Below are 22301 nucleotides of genomic sequence, written 5' to 3'. Positions count from 1 at the left end.
TGTTTGATGCCATTTTTTAGATTCTGTTTGAAGTAGGAAGAGACCAAACAAGTTCTACTTATTCTTGATGGGATTGGATTGTTCAATTAGAGATCATATTTTGTTGCAATTAAGAACTTAATTAGTTCAATATTAGTTCAATTTTGATTCTAGTGTTTTTTTGTAATTGCAAAATTAATTTTACTAATTGTTTCATGGCGGATTCGAATTCGATATTTTTTCCTTTAGATGTTAACTACTCTACTGCTAAGCCAATACATATACGAAAAGAAAGACCGTCGTTTCTTAATTTTGTCAAGGTTTCTGTGGCGCGTTACTATATCGCAATTTCGGATATGAAATCCTAAATGATCGAATAGGAAAAGGATATTTTGTAATTGCAACATAAATTTATTGACTGTGTCATTAAAGATTGCAAATGTATGAATAATGTCTGAAGATAAAAATCTCGAGTTTGAGTCCAGATATAAAAAATACTATAAAGTGATAACAATGGGATACCAAATCCAATGTAGCTGTCATTGCACGCTCATTGACTTATATGCATTCACATTTATATAGAGAAAGAAGAGGTCACATACATTTGTATGTGTATTTTTTAAATTGAAATTTTTGGTATATTAAATTCGACAACTACGCACTAAATGTAGCACAATTTGGTGGTGGATATGCATTATCTCCATCAACTCTCAAACTTCGAAATAAATAAATAATTGCAATTTCAACTAATCAAAATTCAAAAAGTCAAGCCCAATTGTTTCGATTTCAAATATATGTAACTATTAAGTTAGACTTTTGTGTTATGATTGATTCTAGACTTTCATAATTAGTGGAGAAAGTTGCTGCGTGATGGCGATTGCCAAATTTGGATGTGCACAAGTTAGGTTTACCAAATTTTTGTGTTTGATGATGAATAGAAGAAGATGTTAGGGCCCTCACAACAATTGACAATATTCGGCCGCGTGAGCCGTGGGCGGATCGTCAGTCGTGGGAAGCGAATTGGGGCGTATGCGAGGATTGCATAGTGGTCCATGTCGCATGAAATCAACCAATTCGGGAGTGCCATATGGCATGATAGTTTGATTTTTTTTACTTTACGTCGTAACTGTTTCTTGTCATTAATGAAGAATTGATGTAACACGTAAATAGTGTAATTTGACCCAATTTGGTGCATCCATATGGTCGTTGCTAAGGAAGAATCCAACTCAAGAAAATATGTTCTCAAATAAAAACTTGTCATTTTATACAAAAGAAATGCCAAGAGTAAAAAATTAGCAAGCACAGGAGTAGTTCAAAGGGAAAACAATAACAAAAAAGCAACGAAGTCACTATATAAGCAAAAACAAATATTCTATCCAAAATCACTACAAAAGAATACAAGCGAGTAAATATAAGAAGCCAAAGTAAATGGACAACACCCGTCCTAGTATTAACCACATACAACAAGTAACATAAAAATCCACAAATTTAAACAACAATTAAACCATAGACCCGACCGTTTGACTAGGGTTGTGATTTGTGAAAGAAATATCTCAAATTCATCATATTTCTTTCTATTGCTATGTCTATTTATTGTAACCCAATCTTATTTTTTTTCCTTGATTAATTACTATGATTGAATTCCAGAAAAATTACAAAAATAGTTCCAAAATTACACGCAATTGGTAATTTTTTATTTTACAGCTTTACTGCTTTACATTTCAAATCTGACAAAGAAATAGGAGTAGAAATATAAAATTGTGTGATATTGCCTTATTTGGATCTTTAAGATAGAAGCCCAAGCCAGCACACAAACTGGTCATAAAAGCCCACTCATTTTAGTTATGCATTTTATATTAATAAATCAGCCTATCATGTTCTGGATTAGTTTCATTATTGGGATATATTTCTCTCACCATAACAATATTTACAAATTTTTATCATAAAATATATTTATTATATCATTTTACATCAAAATAGAAGTACAAAAGAGATTATTAATAGTACTCGTGTTTGCTATTGATATATCAGTTTCAATTTTGAACATAGTTACATTTTAAAAATATATTAATCATAAAATTAATCTTTCTAGACCTCATTTTGATCACTTTGATACCAACACAATAAACTTTTACTGCTAAGATCTCCAATGGTACACTAAAATTTAAAATGAGACGGATAATTAGCTCTAATAGTACTTTAAATTCAATCTCATCTTTTGTTTTTTGAAAAAAAAATACATATCTTTAGGTTTATACAAATTTAAACTTAAATTTTTATCAAATTTTATAAGTAAAGAAAATATAATATAAAAAATATTCTTTTAAATATGAGTTTAGTGTAAATAGCTAAAGTAAAATCATATTTAGTGTCACATTTATTTAAATTTAGTGTAAATAGTTAGAAATACTCTAATAACCTCCATAAATTAATCTTTCTAGTCCTTCTCTCTTTATAGATCGAATTTATGTCATACTCTTAGATCATTATTTTTCTATTTATAGATGTCATTCAACCTTTTCCATTTATAGGTACTACAATTTGTGTCATTTTGAATAAATCATTTGCAAATCATAACAAGAAAATTTTGGGTTACCAAAAACAATAAATCTATGTGACCAAATTTTGTACAACCAAATTCTTATTTATTTGACAAAAAAATAGGTTTATTTATGAATTTAATTAAAATATTAGATACATATATAGTATATGGAAAGTGCATAATATTGTGGTTATATATTTATAATTTTTTATAATTTTTTTATTTTTTTAGAATTATATATGTAATTAGTGCCTACTTTAATTCAAATTTTAAAAATAATAGAAAGAAAATTCAAATATAAATATAAAAAATGAGGTTAAAGGCTAATAAGTCTTTTTAACTTATCCACTTACTATATTTATAATTTTAATATATAACTAATACATCAAATTATTAATATAACTTTATTTTGGTTGTACAAAATTTGGTTGTTTATCATTGCTCTACCAAAAAGGGTAAAATCTAAAAAAGAGCAATTTTCATTTTCGACAAAAAAATTAATTAGAAAAAGTAAAATGGATGAATCAGAAACAAAGTATCTTTTCTCATACGCAGCATTGTCAGTTTGCGTCAGAAGGTGTCCTAAGATTATTCATGTCTCATCATCTTCTCATCCGATTTTCAAACAATTTATTTAAAAAAAAAAACAAAAAAAAATCGAGAAAGAAAAATTGAAAGGACGAATCAGAAAGAACGTAGCGAAGTGAGAAATACATTAAATCGATCAAGTGGAATTCACCATCACACATCAATTCTACTCATCATCTTCATCCTACACATAAACCAAATCAAATTGAATCGAAAAACATAGAGATACAGAGATGGGAAGAGCTGAGGTGAATGAAAATGAATGGTTGAAGAATGAGTTTATATAGGAACATTTGAAGACCTAATGGGCCGGTTTAGGCCTAGTAGTTTTACAGTTCTATTTTCAAAAGCCCAATCCAAAGCCCACTTGCTAAGCTAATTTTTATACTCCCTCCGTTCCATAATAATTACTCTCTTCATCCCACAAAAATGTCACACTTTCCTTTTTAGTTTGTCCAACTAAAGATGTCACATTTCCCCTTTTGAAAAAAGTTCTCCCTCACCTGAATATAAAAATTGTATTCTCTCTCCATTTAACACACAAAACAAAACCTCCTAAAATCCTGTGTCGTCCCACAAGTGTGACATCTTTTGTGGGACGGGGGTACCATTTTTTCCCATTTTGGTCCGTCCCACAATAATTGTCACATTTTATTTTTATCATAAATGGTAAGTCGGGTCTCACATTCCACTAACTCACTTCACTCACATTTTATTATCAATTTAAAAAAGTGGTCACACATTCCACTAACTTTTACAACCAACATTTCTTTACGTTCCTTAAAATCTGTGCCAACACCAAGAGTGACAATTATTGTGGGACGGATGGAGTAATTTCTATATTTAGTTTACAATTTTCAGACACGCCAAGAAGTCGCATGAATGTCACCAGTCTTGTCGTGTTCGTATCCGACAAAATGATTACCTAGTTAGAAATTATGAAGATGAAGAAGATTATTCTCTTCGCCCCTAAACTTTAACATGCAGCTGATAAAGTAAGAGAAAGATGAGAAAAAGTAAGAGATGGAGAGGAAAAAGTTAGTGAAATGGGTGTTAGTGGATTGTGGGACCCACATTATAAATTATGTGTCTGATTATTATTTGTTGAAAACCTTTTCATATTTAAACTTTGTCTAAGTAAAACTAATCTAATTATTGGAGTGGATAGAGCATGAATTTATCTCAGCCCTTCAATTGTTCAATAAATTTGGTGACTACAAACATTGGCAATTTCAATAAGAAAAAAGAAGGGCCTAAGTTCCCAGTCATTATACTTTCGAATCTTACATAAGAATTCAAAAGAGTTACAAGCATTAATATTTAGTAACAACAATTATTTACTATAACAATCCCACTTTCCCCAATTCTCAAATGTACATAATTCAAATAACATAACACATATATATGCATGTATTTAAGTACTGGAGTAGTGATCAAATAATAACTAATTTCTAATATAAAATGCAAACTTTCAATTTTGTATATGAAAATTATCAACAAAAAACATCAATTTATTAACACAACATGTAAATGTGAGTAGCAATACAAAGATATAAATATATAACACGAGATACAATTAATAAAATTATGCATATGTACCCATAGTTTTAATATACAAAATTAAAAAAATTATGCATTATATATTAGAATTAATTATTATTACAACGTGACCACCCTTCAAGTATGTATGTATAGATAATTGTAGTATAAGCTTCAAGGGCAGCTTTGTAGATGACCTCAAACGCATATTCGGTACATGACTTCAATTTATTTGGTCAATGAACCCTTTCTCTGCTGTCACTACGATCCTCAGTTTATTTATCCACATAGCTTATCATTGTTAACGTGAGACTCTGCACCCAAATAAATCGATAATTTATATTAAAATGTCACAAACGTGTAAGGTAACAGTGAAAACGCAACTTATTTGGTAAGACGATTTCCTTCAACAAATAATTCGAGGGTTTAGATCCACACCTGAGGTGCCCCTGCAACAACGAAGTATATTCCTTTACAAAGTTGATTGGCTAACACCATTTGTTCAATGGGCCCGATCAAATTAGATATCGCCATGCTTGTGTTCTTTAATGTTCTGTGGATGTGTTGAGCCGTTGCCTGCTATATGGGCACAACATGAATAAAAAAGTTTGGACAAATTATAATACTTCATCTATCCTATAAAAATAGTCTCTCTTTTTCTCATTTTGGTCTGTCCCACAATACAAATTTTTCTTCTTCTCTTATATATTAGGTGGATCTCATTATCCACTAACAACACTCTAATCACTTTTTCAGTCTATCTCTATTTTTATTAGATAGAGGGAGTATTACTATTAAACTTCATTTTCTTAATTTGTGAATATTTTTTCTTTTTTTTAATAATTAGGGTTCATCCCACAAGAATGTTCATCCCAAAACTACATCCTAATAGTATGAAATACTAGTCTAGTTGATCTAAATCTCATGTTAGTTGCTATAATCGATATGGAACATTAGAGTCTGTCTAGAGAAGAAAACGATAACATACTTTTCCTACCACACCTAATTCATGAGTTTGAATAAAATTAGATACTACTTCTGTCCATAAAAAAATTCTTGTTTTTCTATAATAAAGAAAATGGCAAATATTTTTCTTTTCAACATGGTAGAAATGTATGAGTACAAAAAATGACTAGTAAAGATAGTACATTTTTATAGAAAAGCATACCTCATGACCTCTAACCATTGTAATAAGACGAAGAAGCTGTCCAGTTAGGTAAACTCCAGCAGAGTTCTTTTGTCTCTTGATGATCCGGTGTGCTTTCTTAACAAAATCAAGCGGGTCGAGAAGCTCGGCCCGAGTCAATTGAGGCAGAGGAACTTGTACGAAGGCGAATCGGTTTCCCCATGACGAATTAGAATTAGGATTGATCATCTCATCGACTGATTTGTAGCCTCCAATAGCCCTAGTGTTGAGCAAGACTAGGGCTGTTGTTTTTGATTTTATTGATTCTTCATCTGCCTTTTGCATGTATAGTCGAGTCCCCAATATTATCACACCAGTTATGACGTCATTAATAGTCTACAATTGTTCAAAAGAGTAAGATACAATTAGTGGAAACTGTGAAGTAAAAGGATAAAGGAAAATAAGGTATCACAATATTGAGTTCACAATAATCATTACTCTAATTGTGGGCACAAATTTTAAGAAATATAAAGAAAAGTTAATTGAAAAAGTTAGTGGAATGTGGAACCTACTTACAATTTATGGTAAAAATGAAGTGCGACAATTATTATGAGACAGACCAAAATGAAAAAGAGTGATAATTATTGTGGGACGTAGGAAGTATAATTTAACATATAGTGATGCTTGAAAAATGGTTGATTATTAATTAAATTCTTATGTTTTAGGGAAAACAACTAATTAATGACCTAACATTAAGAAATGGATAGATATTAAATAAAGTTGGTAGCAATTCTTGTTGTAATCTCGACTGAAATGAGAAAAGAAGTTGAGTGTAAGGAGAAGTCGTATAGCTCAAAACCAGCATGTAAAACCACGATTGAAGAATCTCAAGCAATTGCTTGTGTGGATAAACTGCACACACGTCCTGAACGTGTTCTCATTCCTAGTCAGAGTAATTATGTATCATGTGTAAAATAGGATCATGAGAACGTGTGTAAATGGATACCATCCACTTCTTTTCAGTTAAGTAGTTTATCTTGTACATGTATATATAGGCATTGGCTCATTAATGAAATACATGTCGAATACAGCAGCAACACAATTCTATCTCTTTTGTACCTTCATTTTGAATATGGCTTGCTTAGCTTATTTCTCACATTCAAGCTCAGCAGGAAACTTCTAATATGGTATCAGAGCCATATTAGGAATCTGCTACCTCTACTCCTCTTCTACATTTTTACTTCTTAAAAAATGGCTGATAGCTACACGGGTGAAACCACCCAAAAACAATCCTCTCTCATTCCCTTTCTTCCTCAAAATCATTCTATGTCTGTAAAGCTTTTAGATGCAAATTTTCTTATGTGGAAACAACAAGTTCTTGCTACAGTCCGTGGTGGTATGGTGTTATTATCGTCCACGTATATAAATGATTGGCTAGGAATAATGGTATGATGTTATTTTAAAGGTTGATGGCACCCTAACATGCCCCTATTTAAAAATATACTAATATTTAAGTTTTGGTCATAAATTATAATCAATCCAATTCATTAATGTTAAGTTCCACGCCCTTTCGCTTCTATTTAATTTGTTTATTTTCTTCATCCACCCCTAAATTTGGACCTATAAAACGACATCGTATTTGCAAAGAGGAGGATTGCTTTTTATCATAAACTCGTGTTTGCTTTAGCTATATTAGTTTCAATTTTGAATAAATCATTTACAAATCATAAAAAGAAAATTTTGGGTTAACAAAAAGGGTGAAAATCTAAAAAGAGCAATTTTCATTTTCGACTAAAAGTTAAAACTAAAATTTTCTCGCTCCAATTAATACATCCAGCCACTTTTTCTCACTTTTGTTAAAATACTCATCTTTCTTTCTCTCTATTTTAATACTTACGCCCACCTTTTTCTTTCTTCAATTAAAAGTATTAATCAATAACTCCTAAAATAAATATGAATGATTGAAGCATGTGTGTTTATATAGGTACATTTGAAGAGCTAATGGGCCGATTTAGGCCCATTATGTTTCAGGATTTGATTTTCAAAAGCCCAATCCAAAGCCCACTTGATAAGCTAATTTTGATATTTCTATTTAGGTAAATTTGAAGACCTAATGGGCCGCTTTGGGCCCAGCATTATGTTTGTACACCAAAATCAAGGTTATATACAAAAATAAAAATTTAAATTTTGATCCCCAACATTCAATGTATATAATAATAGTAGTAGTATCAAATAATAAACACATAAAATCCCCAATATTCCAATGTATAGATAAATGTAGTCTAAGCTTCAAGGGCAGCTTTATAGATAACATCAAAAGCAAATTCGATACATGAAATCATTTCATTGTGGTCAATGTAATCTCTGTGTGTTGTCACAGCAATCCTCATATTTCCCATATAGCTTATCATTGTTATCGCTAGACTCTGCATCCAAATAAATCAATGGAGTCATTCATAGTATAAAGTCAATGTTAGGTAAATTGGTAAGGCGATTTCGAATAAACAAATAACTCGAGGGTTTATATTCGTACCTGAGGTGCCCCTGCAACGACCGAGTATAGTCCTTTGCAAATGTTATTGGCCAACATCATTTGTTCGATGGGCCCAACCACATTCGATATCGTCATGCTTGTGTTCTTTAATGTTCCATGGATATGCCGAGCCGTGGCCTGTTACATAAGTACCACGTAAATATAAAAAATATATGGACAAATTTAAAAAATTGAGAAAAAAACTGCAGCCTACTTTTCTTACCACAAGCTAATTAAAAAATTATGAGTACAAAGTAAGAGGTTTACCTAATTTATGAGTATTGAATAAAATGAGCTTTCATCCAACGGAATATTCCGTCCATGACCAATAGTTTTCTATTTCCATTTTGAATTGTCCATAAAAATACTTTACAATTTTACCGAAAAGTTTTTTAAAAATACTGTAATTTTCTTTTCAACTTCGTAGTAATCAGGGACGGACCTATGTGGAGACATGAAGGATCCTTGGGACCCCAAGAATTTACGTTTTTAGTATATATAGTACTCTCTCTGTCCCACTAGAAATGAAACGTTTTCCTTTTTGGATTGTCCCATTAAAAATGAAACGTTTCTTAACTCTCTTACTTTATCTCTACTTTTCCATCTCTCTTACTTTACTCTCTCTTCTTTAACTCACAAAACAACACTACATAAAATCTTGTACCGAAAAGCAAACGTTTCATATTTATTGGGACGGAGGGAGTATATTAATAGAAGGCAAATACAAAGTGTAATGTAGCGATGGTAGGCTGGCCACACTTGCAAGTTGGAGCTCAAGAGTTCGAATTCTTTATGAACATTTGGTTTGGCACAAGTTTTAATACTTCCTCCGTCCGATAGTAGATAAGAGAGAGATAGACAGAAAAGGTTTTTAAAGTATTGTTAGTAGATAATGAGTCCCACCTCATTAGAGATAAAGAAGTTTTCAAAATTAAAAGTTCATACTAGGGACGATTGACGAACTAAAAAAGAAATAGTAGCTCATACTTTTTGAAGGACGGAGGGAGTATATTTCTCAAATATTTCGGCGCTGCCAATATTACCGTACGCAAAAATTGTTAACAGCAATTCGGACCCCCAACTATAAAAATCCTGCCTTCGCCACTGGCAGTAATGTTCGAGTGATACCATAATAGAAGAACAAATACAACAATAGAAAAACATACAATGAAATCAATATATGGACAAAATCAAACACCATAAACAAAAGCATAGGAGTATTTACCATACCTGGTGACCTCTGACCATTGTAATAAAACGAAGAAGCTGCCCAGTTAGGTAAACCGCGGCAGAGTTCTTCTGTCTCTTGATGATCCGGTGAGCTTTTTTAACAAAATTGAGCGGGTTGAGAAGCTCAGCCTTAGTCAATTTAGGTAGAGGAACTTGTAAGAAAGCGAACCGGTTGCCCCATGGTGAGTCCGAATTAGGTTTGATCATCTCATCTAATGATTTGTAGCCTCCAATAGCCCTAGTGTTGAGCAAGACAAGGGCTGTTGTCTTTGATTTAATTGAATCATCATCTGCCTTTTGCATGTATAGTCGAGTCCCCAATATTATCACACCAGTTATGACGTCATTAATAGTCTGCAATTGTTCAAAAATCAAGATGCAATTAGTGGGAAAGTAAAGTAAAAGGATTAATGCAAATGAGTTATCATAATATGTAATAGAGTATAAGTAAAAGGATTAATGTAAATGAGTTATTATAATATGTAATAGAGTATAAGTAGTTTGGGTCTTAAACATATGAATAAAATATGAATTTGGTCCAAAATATTCACTTTTTAAAAAAATAGGTCCATAATAAATGAAATATCGATGAAGTAGTCTTTTTTTTACGTAACCGTCACAAAACTAACGTCAGCGCTAATTGCACAGTGACATGACCGTTAGTTTTTTTACGGAACCGTAAAAGAAGCACCACTCCGATAATGATTTTATTTGTTATAGACCTATTTTTTTAAAAGTGAATATTTTGGACCAAATTCATATTTTGATCATACGGTCAAAATCAAAATTGACATTTACTCTATGAAATATCCCTTCGTTAGTTTGTCTAGGATTTTATTAATGAAAAAGGAATTGACTTTGGATAGTATATGTAGCTAACACTACAATAAATGCGGGCTTTAATGATTACAAAATTCTTTACTAATATAATAATATTCCTCGTGTGACATATATTTTAAAGATAAATTGGTAAAATAGGAGATGTTGATAAAATATAAAAAAAAATGAGAAAAAATTGATAAAGATTGTGAAAGAGAAGAAAAAGTGGATAAAGTATAAACTAAGATGAGACTATTTTTTATGATACCTCAAAATAATAGAATGGAACTATTTTTCGTTGAATGAGGGAGTATATGTGTTTTTGTTAACCAATTTAATCTTTGGTGTTGTTGTGTAAAGAGCAATAGGTTGGAAGTATTTCAATATGTTTAATTCTTATGTATAAAGGGAAAGAGCTAATTAATGACCATATATAATAACATTAAGGAATGGATAAATAATACTCAGTCCGTTCCATAGTAGTTGAGTCATTTTGCCATTTTGGTACGTTCTATAGTAGTGCAGTCATTTCATTTTTTTAGTAAAAGTCAACATATTTCTTATCACTTACTTTCCCCTCTCTTTTACTTTTTTCTCTCTCAAACTTTATTATCTTTTTATTTAATACATTATCCACCTTTTTTTTAATCTCCGTGCTGGAAAAAAATGTCCTCACTACTATAGAATGGAGGAAGTAATATATTGTTGGTTGAAATTCTAACCACATTGAGCTTGCTCTTGATTTGCTTGAGCTGGTCAACTGAAAAAGTCGTTGTACTCGTCGCGATCGGCTGGAATTCCACACCGTCTACTCCCGATCTAATTGGCGATATATCGTCCTCCATGAAGGTGCTCTTAAAGAGGCTACCCCCAAAATCGTAAGCCGTGTGAACAAGGCTGGTAAAAAACCTAGGAATCCGTCGCAAAAAGCTTTTGCGACGGGTGCTGGAGCGTGCAGACGGAAACGTCAGTGGCACTGATGGATCGTCCGCACGTTGTAGGCACGAGAAGAGGGCTCCCATCAAGGAGTAGCCGTCGCCTAACGAGTGTGGAGCTTGAAGACCACGTTTCCCGCTGCATTCTTGGTAGGGTATTTTACTATGTGGATTTCCCATAGCGGCTGATGCATTGGGAGTTGTTCCGCCGCTATTTTTGACAAGTAGTCGTTGAAACATTCGTCGTAGTAGTCCACCGACATTCCACTAGGGAAAGTCGGGGTGACTACGTGGTCTTCGAGGTTCACCTCTACCTTTTTCCATTTCCTTTCCCCTTTCTTGTTAGTGACCTAATCAGTTATCACAATTGTGTTTTAAAATGATAACCTTCTCAATTGAAAATAAGCAAATCAGTTTTGTTATACATAAATATCAGTTGGCATCACAAAACATATCAGTTACTGATGTTGATTCAAAAACTGATATAAAGCCAAAAAGTGATATTCATGAATCAACGAACTGATATAGAGTAAAAAACTGATACTTCCTCTGTCTCATGTTACGAGTTAATTTTTAAACACGAAATTTAAGAAAATTTAATGGTTAAGTGAAAAGTGAATAAATATATAAAAAAATAAAGAGTGAGAAAAGAGAGTAAGACTAAATGTATTTTTTATTTTCTCGTAAAAGAAATTATTTAAAATAACTTGGGAATGAAATATGTGCATAGGAAAATAGACTAAACATACCATAATGGAGGAAAAACGAGGATTAATAGGCAAGAAAATATCTTTGAGGAGAGACATAGTCATTGAATCATCAATTTCATTTTCAGCTTCCAAAACTCCTAATATTGTGAGTGATAACGCAGAGCTTCTCAAGTATTGAGAACTTGGGCTCATTGGCTCCAAAACTTCTTCTTCCCCCTCCATAATCACTCTCTCACTCTCTCACTCTCTCTCCATATACATATATAAGACCAACAAAAAGAAAAATAAAGCACTAAATTATGCTCATTAATTTATTGGTGTACTTTCTTCATCCCATAAAAATAGCACATTATAAAATGCTATAAATTTAATGAACAATTATCACATTAATCGAGATAGAAAAAAAAAGTTGATTGGATATCACTAGTAGAAAATAAGCCCACCTTATTAAAGAAAAACAATTACTAATAAGGATATTACTAGTAGAAAAAAAGCCTGCCTTATTAAAGAAAAACAGTTACTAGTAATAAAAATATCTACTATTTTACAGGACAGATAAAAATGACAAAAATAATTTATATTTATTGGACATAAAGAGTATATATATTTTAAATTTATTTTAGAAAGCTTAGTTCAGGAAAACTTCATCCAAATACCAGAACCTGGTAATTGAATATTTATTTAAAAAAAAAAAAAAAAAAAAACTCTTTTTCTTAATTGATTGGTAATTCAATTTCATTTGTTGTGATTAATCATCTTTCAAATTCTTGTCATCATCACTACAAATTTGTATAAGACGTGTATGAACTTTGTTCAGCAATAAATTAATTAATCAGACGTTCATATTGTGATATATACTTGTGACCAATTTGTGGGCCAAAGGTCATCTTCACTAAAGATTAAAGTTATTTACAAAATAAAAATTAAGTTTTGGTCATAAATTATGATTAATCCAATTCATTAATGTTATGTTCCACGCCCTTTCTCTTCTATTTAATTTATTTATTTTCTTTATCCACACCTAAATTTGGCATAAAAGTTCCATTAAGCAAAGATGAGGACCTACAAAACGGCATCGTATTTGCAAAGAGGAGGATTGCTTTCATATTGTCGCACTCATACACTCAAAGCTGAGCCTTCACATTATTATGTTTTTGGGTATTTACAAACATGGGCTATTCAATTTTTAAAAAGGGCCTATAAATCCCAGCCCATTTACATTTTTTATTTTTGCCATTTATATCTCCTAAAATCTTACACAAATTATTCCAAAATGTAACAAAGCCCAATAGTTGGTAACAACATATAGTTAAATGACGATCCAATTTTATCCCCAAATTTCCAATTTATACCATTTGGAGTGTGTTTGAATTGAAGTTTATCCTTTATTTAGATAAGAACATAATAAATTTAAAAAAATATTTTTCTTGGTTTTTCATTTCTATTTGTAGTATTTGAATTGATGGTATGTTATCTATAGTCATTAAATCACATGTTTGGTTTGTTATTTAAAGCCACACTAGTAAGAAATTCCAAAACTATCCTCTGACTTTTTCTATATTTTCAAGGCTGAGAGCTATATTAATAAATTCTACGTGATTTATGATTGATATAGTATTGCAAATATTATTAACACTCAATTTTCCATGATAATAAAACACTAATTTTCAACCTTAATTCAACAGGCCCTTGCCCATTAAGCGGGCCAAACAGAAAATTTAACCAACATATCAAACACTTGACCATTAAATACACTTTAAATGTGCCTATCGATCTACCAATTCAAACACACCCTTAGAATAACACATGATATATAAATATGTATTCATGTATGTATGTAGTCTAAGCTTCAAGAGCAGCTTTGTAGATAATCTCAAAGGCATATTCGATGCATGACTTCAATTTATTTTGGTCAATGAATCCTTTCTCAACTGTCAATGCGATTCTCAACTTTCCCACGTAGCTTATCATTGTCACAGACAAACTCTGCACCCAAATAAATCAATAATTTGTATTATAATGTGGAACGAAATTTATTTGGTAAAACGTTTTTCCTTCAATTAATATGTCACGGGGTTAGGGGGTTCAGATATGTACCTGAGGTGGCCCTGCAACGACGAAGTACAGTCCTTTGCAAAGGTTATTGGCCAAGGCCATTTGTTCGACAGGCCCAACCAAATTTGAAATCGCCATGCTCGTGTTCTTTAATGTTCCGTGGATATGTCGAGCAGTTGCCTGTTATATGACAAACACATACGTGACACCAATATAAAAAATGTGGACCAATTAGAATATCACTAAATCTCAATTTCTTATTATATTGACAAAAAAGAACGCACTATCCAAAAACATTTAAATTTAATCCGTACCTCGTGACCTTTGACCATTGTGATAAAACGAAGAAGTTGTCCGGTTAGGTAAACCGCGGCAGAGTTCTTCTGTCTCTTGATCATACGGTGAGCTTTCTTAACAAAACCGAGCGGGTTAAAAAGCTCGTCTCGGGTCAATTTAGGCAGCGGAACTTGTAAGAAGGCGAAGCGGTTGCCCCACGGCGAATCTGAATTAGGTTTGATCATCTCATCGACTGATTTGTAGCCTCCAATAGCCCTAGTGTTGAGCAAGACTAAGGCTGTTGTCTTTGATTTTATTGATTCTTCATCTGCTTTTTGCATGTATAGTCGAGTCCCCAATATTATCACACCGGTTATGACATCATTAATAGTCTACCATTGTTCAAAAAATTAGATATTATTAGTAAAAAATTGAAATAAAGAATTAGTGGCAATAGAAAGTAAATGGATTTTAGTAAGAATATTACATAAGCTCATCTTTTAACTATATACACTAAATTCAAATTCATTATTCGTACACATAACATAAAATAAGAATTCTGGTACAACTATTTACCATAAATACAAACCTAAAAAAATATTTTATATTCATTTAAATTTACGTTTTATAGTATGTTTTAGTAATGTGTATGGGCGAGACACGATATGTAGCGTAGGAAGGAATTAAATATATGTAATTTGTTAGAACTAATTCAATTTCCTGCTTTTTTTTGAGAAAAAAAAAGCTAAAATACATTTTGCTTAGTAATAATATTTCAACAGGGTTCTTATCTTTTGGGGAAAAGAGGTAATTAATGTCGTTACGTATATCTCATATATAGACTCACGTCAAAATTAATTAAATGTACCATGGGAAGAATATACACATAATCTTTTCCTCTTTCTTAAAATAGAAACGTCTTAATTAGCTCACTCTTTCCAAAAATTATGGCGAATTTTTAAATTAAAATAAAATTAAGAATTGAAGTATTTGAAACTAATAAATTGTACAAATTGACGTATCCTAACATCCATAACCAATTGATGAAACGTGTCTACTTAATTTAAATGAGTGGGACACTATAAGTTTATAATAAGTCAAACATCAAGACATGGATATCTAGAAAATCTTACCACATAAGTCAAACATTAAGAAATGGATATCTAGAAATTCTTACCACATTGAGCTTGCTCTTGATTTGCTTGAGTTGATCAATATAAAACGCCGTCGTAGTCGTCACGATCGGCCGGAATTCCACACCGTCAACACCCGATCTAATTGGCGATTTATCGTCCTTAATCAAGGTGCTCTTGAATAGGCTCCACCCAAAGTCGTGAGCCGTGTGGACAAGGCCAGTAAAAAACCTAGGAATCCGTTGCAAAAAGTTTTTGCGTCGGATTCTGGTACCTGCAGACGGAAACGTCAGTGGCACTGACGGATCGTCCGCACGTTGGAGGCACGAGAGGAGGGCTCCCATCAAGGAGTAGCCGTCGCCTAATGAGTGGTGGAGTTTGAAGATCGCGTTTCCCGCTGCATTCTTGGTAGGGTATTTGACTATGTGAATTTCCCAGAGCGGCCGTTCCAGTGGGAGTTGTTCCGTCGCTATTTTCGACAAATATTCGTTGAAACATTCGTCGTAGTAGTCCACCGACATGCCACTAGGGAAAGTTGGGAGAATGACATGCTCTTCGAGATTCACCTCTACCTTTTTCCATTTCCTTTGCCCTTTCTTGTTGGTAACCTAATCAATTATCATAGTTCATTAGTTGTGTTTACAATAAAATTCCTCGAGCCCATTGATTTGGGGACATCAAATGATGTGACCTCATGTATTTAGAAATGTTTCTAATTCAAGAACCATGATTTAAGTTATAAAAAATTAGAATATCGTAATCTGCCCGACAAAGGAAATGATAGTTTTGATTCAAAATAACTGATTTCCGATAGTTTTTTTTTCAAGTTTTGTCCCAATATTTTTACCAAATTTTGGCTACCGGTTGTTAAACACCGATTACGGTTTCCAAAATTTTGGAACAAGGCCATTATGCATGTTCAGATATAGCATGTGAAAGGTGGGACCAGTTGAACTAGTAATTCTGGTTCAACTGTGCATCCCTACCTATGTATGTAACAAAATAGTAAAAAAAATGAAAAGATTATAACTTTTTACATTAAAAAAAATGTGCGGGTAGCTAGGATAATAGTAACATACCATAATCGATGAGAAACGAGGATTAATTGGCAAGAAAATATCTTTGAGGAGAGACATAGTCATTGAATCATCGATTTCATTTTCACTTTCCAAAACTCCACATATTGTGAGTGATAAAGCAGAGCTCTTCAAGTATTGAGCACTTGGACTCATAGGCTCCAAACCTTCTTCTTCACCCTTCATAATCTATTTCTATTTCTCTGACACACACACACTTAAGATAAGTATATATGTTCTATATTTGGTATGCTAAATGTAGCAGATGACCTCGAATTGTGTATATGATGGATATATATGCATTTATAGAACCTCAATTAAATAATAATTGATGTGCAATTTATTGCTATGACTTTTTTAAAAGTTGTTAATTACAATGGAAAGAAATGTACACACCTTTGAATGAAATTATGGCATGTATATGGGCATGTGGCTTCGTTTATACCTTGTAATTAATCGATGATTTGTCAAGATGTTCAATTATGGCTAATTGTGATTGATATATGACTAGCGTCCGGAATTGTTCTCCTATAATTGCAAAACACATTTTTTTTTTAGTCTAACACAATAAGTGTACATGTTAGTTTTTATTCTAAACAATATGTTCTAGTTTATAAATAACAATTTCGTAAAAAATTAACGGTCAATAACGCTGTGACCAGATTAATTAGCGAGTTAAATATAATTCTATTTAACTATTTTAACCTAATTAATTATTCTTTAAAAATTTTATGTGTTTTTCCTCTTTTTAAATTAGATGATGTATGTTAATATTAACACAGTATATTTAATAATTTTGGTATTGGATGACACAAGTTAAGTTTAGTACAAAATTATTAATTTAAGAGAAAATAGAATGAAAAAAGTGGTGTGAGTATTATTTGTAAGAAAAATGAGACATGTCTTATAGAAACTTATCACAAATACAAGGAAATTAATTCTGCTAGACAAATCCAAAAGAATAACATGAATATTTTTCTTGGATGAGATAGTTATACATTAAATTTAGGATATGATTTAATTACACCCTACACATATGCAAATACGACGTCGTTTCAGTTCCAGCATGGCTGAAAATAGTTCGTAATTTTTTTTTTAAATAGTTCGTAATTCAGTTTACAAACAATTGGCCATTTCAATAACAAAAAGAAGGGACTATAAATTCCCATTCCAAAAAAATTGTATGAAATAGTTACTCCATATATCAATTGCAAAGAAGAATTACATTAAATATTAATTGAATCATATCCCATTTTGTCCCCAAATTTCCAATGTATACCAAATAAAACAATATAACACATAAATATGTATTCATGTATGTATGAATAGATATAATTGTAGTCTAAGCTTCAAGGGCAGCTTTGTTGATAACTTCCAAGGCATATTCAATACATGACTTCAATTTGTTTTGGTCAATGAATCCTTTCTCAGCAGTTAATGCAATCCTCAACTTTCCCATGTAGCTAACCATTGTAATTGATAGACTCTGCACCCAATTGAGTCAATAATTTATTTATAAAGTCATGTGCAAGTTAACCAAACTTATTTGGTAAGACACTTCTAGATCTATACCTGAGGTGGCCCTGCAACGACGAAGTACAATCCCTTAGAAGTGTGATTGGCCAACGCCACTTGTTCTACAGGCCCGATCAAATTCGAAATCGCCATGCTCGTGTTCTTTAGTGTTGCGTGGATATGTCGAGCCGTTGCCTGTTACATGTACTATTAAATTAAACCTCATTTTCTTAATTTGCGAACATTTTTCCTACTTTTCTTATATGACTGATGTGGGATATTAGAGTTGAGAATAATATGTTTGAGTCATAGAAATTACTAGCGAATCAATTCATAACTAGAATAATAATAAAATTATTATATAGAAAAAATTAAAATGTTTCCCAAAAGCATTAAAATTTTATTCATACCTCATGACCTTTGACCATTGTAATAAAACGAAGAAGCTGTCCAGTTAGGTAAACTGCGGCTGAATTTTTTTGTCTCTTGATGATCTTGTGAGCTCTCTTAACAAAACCGAGCGGGTCAAGAAGCTCGTCTCGAGTCAATTTAGGCATAGGAACTTGTAAGAAGGCGAACCGGTTGCCCCACGGCGAATCCGACCTAGGTTTGATCATCTCATCGATTGATTTGTACCCTCCAATAGCCCTAGTGTTGAGCAACACTAAGGCTGTTGTGTTTGATTTAATTGATTCTTCATCTACTTTTTGCATGTATAGTCGAGTCCCCATCATTATCACACCAGTAACAACATCATTAATAGTCTGTCCATGTTAAAAAAAAGATGAAATTAGTGAAAAATTTGTAATAAAAGGATTAGTTGCAATCGAATGTAATGTGATTTTAGTAAGTACATGTGAAAGTAAAGGCTAATAAGTTAATTATTTGATTATTAATTTAATAACAATTGACTTTGTGATACTTATCTTAAGCTAGTAACCTTAAATCCTAATAATTGTTATGTAAATATCTAAAACAAAAATTCTACTATGATTATTTAGGATAAACTCACACATCAAATAATATTTCGTATTTACTTACCTTTTTATATGTTTTAAAAATGAGTGGAACGAATTTAATTTCCTTGTTGTTTGTGAAAAAAAAGCTAAAATATATATTGCATAGTAACAATTCAATAGATCTCCTATCTTTTGGGGAAATGAGACAATTAATGAGGTTAGGAATGTATCATATATAGACACACACGTTAAAATTAAATGTAGTATGTGAAGAATGTATACATAGCTATAAATCAAATGATCATTTTCTGAAAATTGAAACGTTTTAATTAGCTAGTTATTTCAAAATTTAATCTTTTTATTTAAAAAAAGTTTTGAGAATTTGATTATTTAATCTGAATTACTTACAATTTATTTTTTGAATTACTTACAAATTTGTGTGTGTGTGACGTGTATTTGCAACATCCACATAACCAATACTATATTAAACGTGTCAACAGTTAAGAGGCAAATTAAATGAGTGGGACATTATAAGTTTTTTAAGTGGGGACATAATAAGTTAGTACTTCCAACATTAAAGAAATAGATATAAATTTTTACCTAATAAATTCTAGAAATTCTTACCACATTGAGCTTGCTCTTGATTTGCTTGAGTTGATCAATAGAAATCGTCGTCGTAGTCGTCGCGATCGGCCGGAATTCCACCCCATCAACACCCGATCTAATCGGCGAATTATCGTCCTTAATCAAGGTGCTCTTGAAGAGACTCCACCCAAAATCCTGAGCCGTGTAAACAAGGCCAGTAAAAAACCTAGGAATCCGTCGCAAAAAACTTTTGCGACGGATTCTAGTACCCGCTGACGGAAACGTCAGCGGCACGGACGGATCATCCGCACGCTCGAGGCATGAGAGGAGGGCTCCCATCAGGGAGTAGCCGTCACCTAACGAGTGGTGGAGCTTGAAGATCACATTTCCCGCCGCGTTCTTGGTAGGGTATTTGACTATGTGGACTTCCCATAGCGGCCGGTGCAGCGGGAGTTCTTCCGTCGCTATTTTCGACAAATATTCGTTGAAACATTCGTCGTAGTAGTCCACCGACATTCCACTAGGGAAAGTCGGGGTGACTAAGTGGTCTTCTAGTTTCACCTCCACTTTTTTCCATTTCTTTACCCCTTTTTTGGTAGTAACCTAATCAATCAAATTATCATAGTTGTGTTACTAATAAAGTTCAAAAACCGCCGATTCCGAATTTAAAAAATTAGAATCGTAACTGGCCCAACAAAGAAAATGACAGTTCCATTTCAAAATCGGAGATTTTAATTTCATCAATATTTTTTACATGATCTTAAAAAAAACCCCGATTTCTGGTCAAATTCGGTGGTCAATTGTTGATTACGATTCTAAAAATGTTGAACATTGGAACCAAAGATCCGGTTGGGGGCCGAATCGACGGTTCTGGTTTAACCATGCATCCCTAATTGTATGTTACATTTTAGAAAAATAAAATGTGTAGCTAGGGAAATAGTAATGTACCATAATCGAGGAGAAACGAGGGTTTATAGGCAAGAAAACGTCTTTGAGGAGAGGCAATGTCACTGAATCATCAATTGCATCTACAATTTCGAAAACTCCACATATTGTGAGTGATAATGCAGAGCTCTTCAAGTATTGAGCACTTGGGCTCATTGGCTCCAAACCTTCTTCATTCTCCATAATTTGCATCTCTCTCTCTCTCTCTCTCCTCTCTCTCTCTCTCTCACACACACACACTAAAGATAAATGTGTGATATATATGTGAACTATATATGGAATGATAAATGTAGCACATGAACTCGAGTGGTGGAAATGGATGGATATATACACACATATATAGAAGCATCAAATAATAATTTATTAAAATGCAATTTATGACTTTTATAATGTGGTTGTAAATCATATGCATGGGCATGTGGCTTTTGTTTACAACTTGTGATGTATCTTCACGATGATTGTGAAGATACTTAATAACGGCTAACTGTGATCGATATATATAATGACGTTACGAATTTTTTCAATAAGTGTAAAAAATGCTCAAAGGCAGGAACTGGAGAGTTGAGCCCACCAAAATTAGTGGCAATATTCCAACGTAGCAACACAACAGCTAACAATTGACAAAAATCAACTAACACGTCACAACTCCAAACGAGGCAATCAAAGAGGGATCTAATAACCACAAGTAACACGAAACACAACACCCGGTAAATAACAGTTAAATCAAAACCCTTAGTTGCGCTAATCCTCGGTTCTCGAGAATTGAAATGTGTGTGATGGAATTATGGATATATTTTGGTGATAATAATTAATACTACATGATAATGTAATGTTGTATTATATTTTGGCAATGATAATGTATAATAATGTTATATTAAGATAGCCATGTTACAAATGTTTTGTGCGACAGTATATATCTGTAAGTTTTTTTATTGTTCTCAACCAATTACCATAATGATCATTGTCTGTTGATGAACTACTTCTTATAAATGTTCCATGTGAACTAGAAGACCATATTTTCATTATTTTGTTCATCTAAAAGTAAAAGTGGCAATAGTCAATTTGTATGCAATTAATTATGCTAATTTTTTGTATTTGATTAAAAGTTGGCTATATTAATATTAAATTCAAGGGACTAATTATGCATGCATATCTATTTTAAGTAGGGTTTGGTTACAATATTGACTTTCATGCCTTCTCCAACTTGAAATTTCTGTTGTTAGAATGGCTAAATTGAAGTCCAACTGTTCACACATAAAAAGAAAACTTGGTCAATATGAATATGGAGTATGTGAAAACGCAAGCAATTAATGGGACTTTTATGGAGAAATGAAAAGAAAAGGCTGGAATATTTAATTCACAAAATTTGATAAAATTCTTGTCGGTCCAAAATATTTGAAACTGTATCAAATTACGAAGTTTCAATTTTTTCACAATTTCTTACTCGTGTAGTCCTGTCCAAGACAATGTGTTTTTGTAAGTTCAAATTACGTCATTTCGTGGGAAAAAAGAATAAATATATAGTTCAAAATGATGTTGTTTTGCACATATATGAGACAATTGTAAAAAATTGAAACTTCGTGATTTAATATTCGTTTTCAAATCTTATCTGACTTGATCAAAATTTGACCGCACTTCGTAGTGTGAGTACTTTCAATTCAATCAAATATACATTTAATTGGCTCGCAAAAACACTCTGTCCAATGGAAGGTGGCTCGATCTTGACATGAGCTATTTATGGTGATAACTTTCTTGA

General features: G+C 32.3%; 2 protein-coding genes, 2 non-coding genes and 1 pseudogene across 5 annotated transcripts; all 5 read right to left on the bottom strand.

Moving 5' to 3' along the window:
• Positions 1–3037: 3037 nt before the first annotated feature.
• LOC125197629 (small nucleolar RNA snoR31/Z110/Z27) lies at positions 3038–3138 on the bottom strand. Its single transcript, XR_007172162.1, has one exon. It is a non-coding gene; the product is annotated as a small nucleolar RNA snoR31/Z110/Z27 (small nucleolar RNA).
• A 60-nt stretch (positions 3139–3198) lies between these two features.
• On the bottom strand, positions 3199–3294 carry LOC125197631 (small nucleolar RNA R32/R81/Z41). Its single transcript, XR_007172164.1, has one exon. It is a non-coding gene; the product is annotated as a small nucleolar RNA R32/R81/Z41 (small nucleolar RNA).
• Positions 3295–8023: 4729 nt separating this feature from the next.
• LOC125192862 (wax ester synthase/diacylglycerol acyltransferase 4-like) lies at positions 8024–12223 on the bottom strand (annotated as a pseudogene). Its single transcript, XR_016129103.1, has 5 exons — positions 12041–12223; positions 11079–11641; positions 9538–9891; positions 8308–8445; positions 8024–8200 (listed from the first exon to the last, which is right to left on the bottom strand). The product of XR_016129103.1 is annotated as a wax ester synthase/diacylglycerol acyltransferase 4-like (transcript).
• Positions 12224–13641: 1418 nt separating this feature from the next.
• LOC125192610 (wax ester synthase/diacylglycerol acyltransferase 4-like) lies at positions 13642–16816 on the bottom strand. The gene is made up of 5 exons (XM_048090235.2): positions 16545–16816; positions 15510–16073; positions 14371–14724; positions 14099–14236; positions 13642–13987 (listed from the first exon to the last, which is right to left on the bottom strand). Exons 1-5 carry the CDS (start codon positions 16725–16727, stop codon positions 13844–13846), a joined length of 1383 nt encoding a protein of 460 aa, XP_047946192.1. The 5' UTR covers positions 16728–16816; the 3' UTR covers positions 13642–13843.
• A 929-nt stretch (positions 16817–17745) lies between these two features.
• Positions 17746–20856, bottom strand: LOC125192939 (wax ester synthase/diacylglycerol acyltransferase 4-like). The gene is made up of 5 exons (XM_048090615.2): positions 20549–20856; positions 19640–20203; positions 18467–18820; positions 18114–18251; positions 17746–18027 (listed from the first exon to the last, which is right to left on the bottom strand). Exons 1-5 carry the CDS (start codon positions 20735–20737, stop codon positions 17884–17886), a joined length of 1389 nt encoding a protein of 462 aa, XP_047946572.2. The 5' UTR covers positions 20738–20856; the 3' UTR covers positions 17746–17883.
• Between the last annotated feature and the right edge of the window lie 1445 nt (positions 20857–22301).

This window comes from Salvia hispanica, chromosome 4 (genome assembly GCF_029641045.1).
Source record: "Salvia hispanica isolate PSC_SH4W2 chromosome 4, Shi_PSC_v1, whole genome shotgun sequence".
Taxonomy (NCBI): Eukaryota; Viridiplantae; Streptophyta; class Magnoliopsida; order Lamiales; family Lamiaceae; genus Salvia; species Salvia hispanica.
Note: the sequence above shows the minus strand (reverse complement) of the source record. Positions and strands in the feature narration are given on the sequence as shown.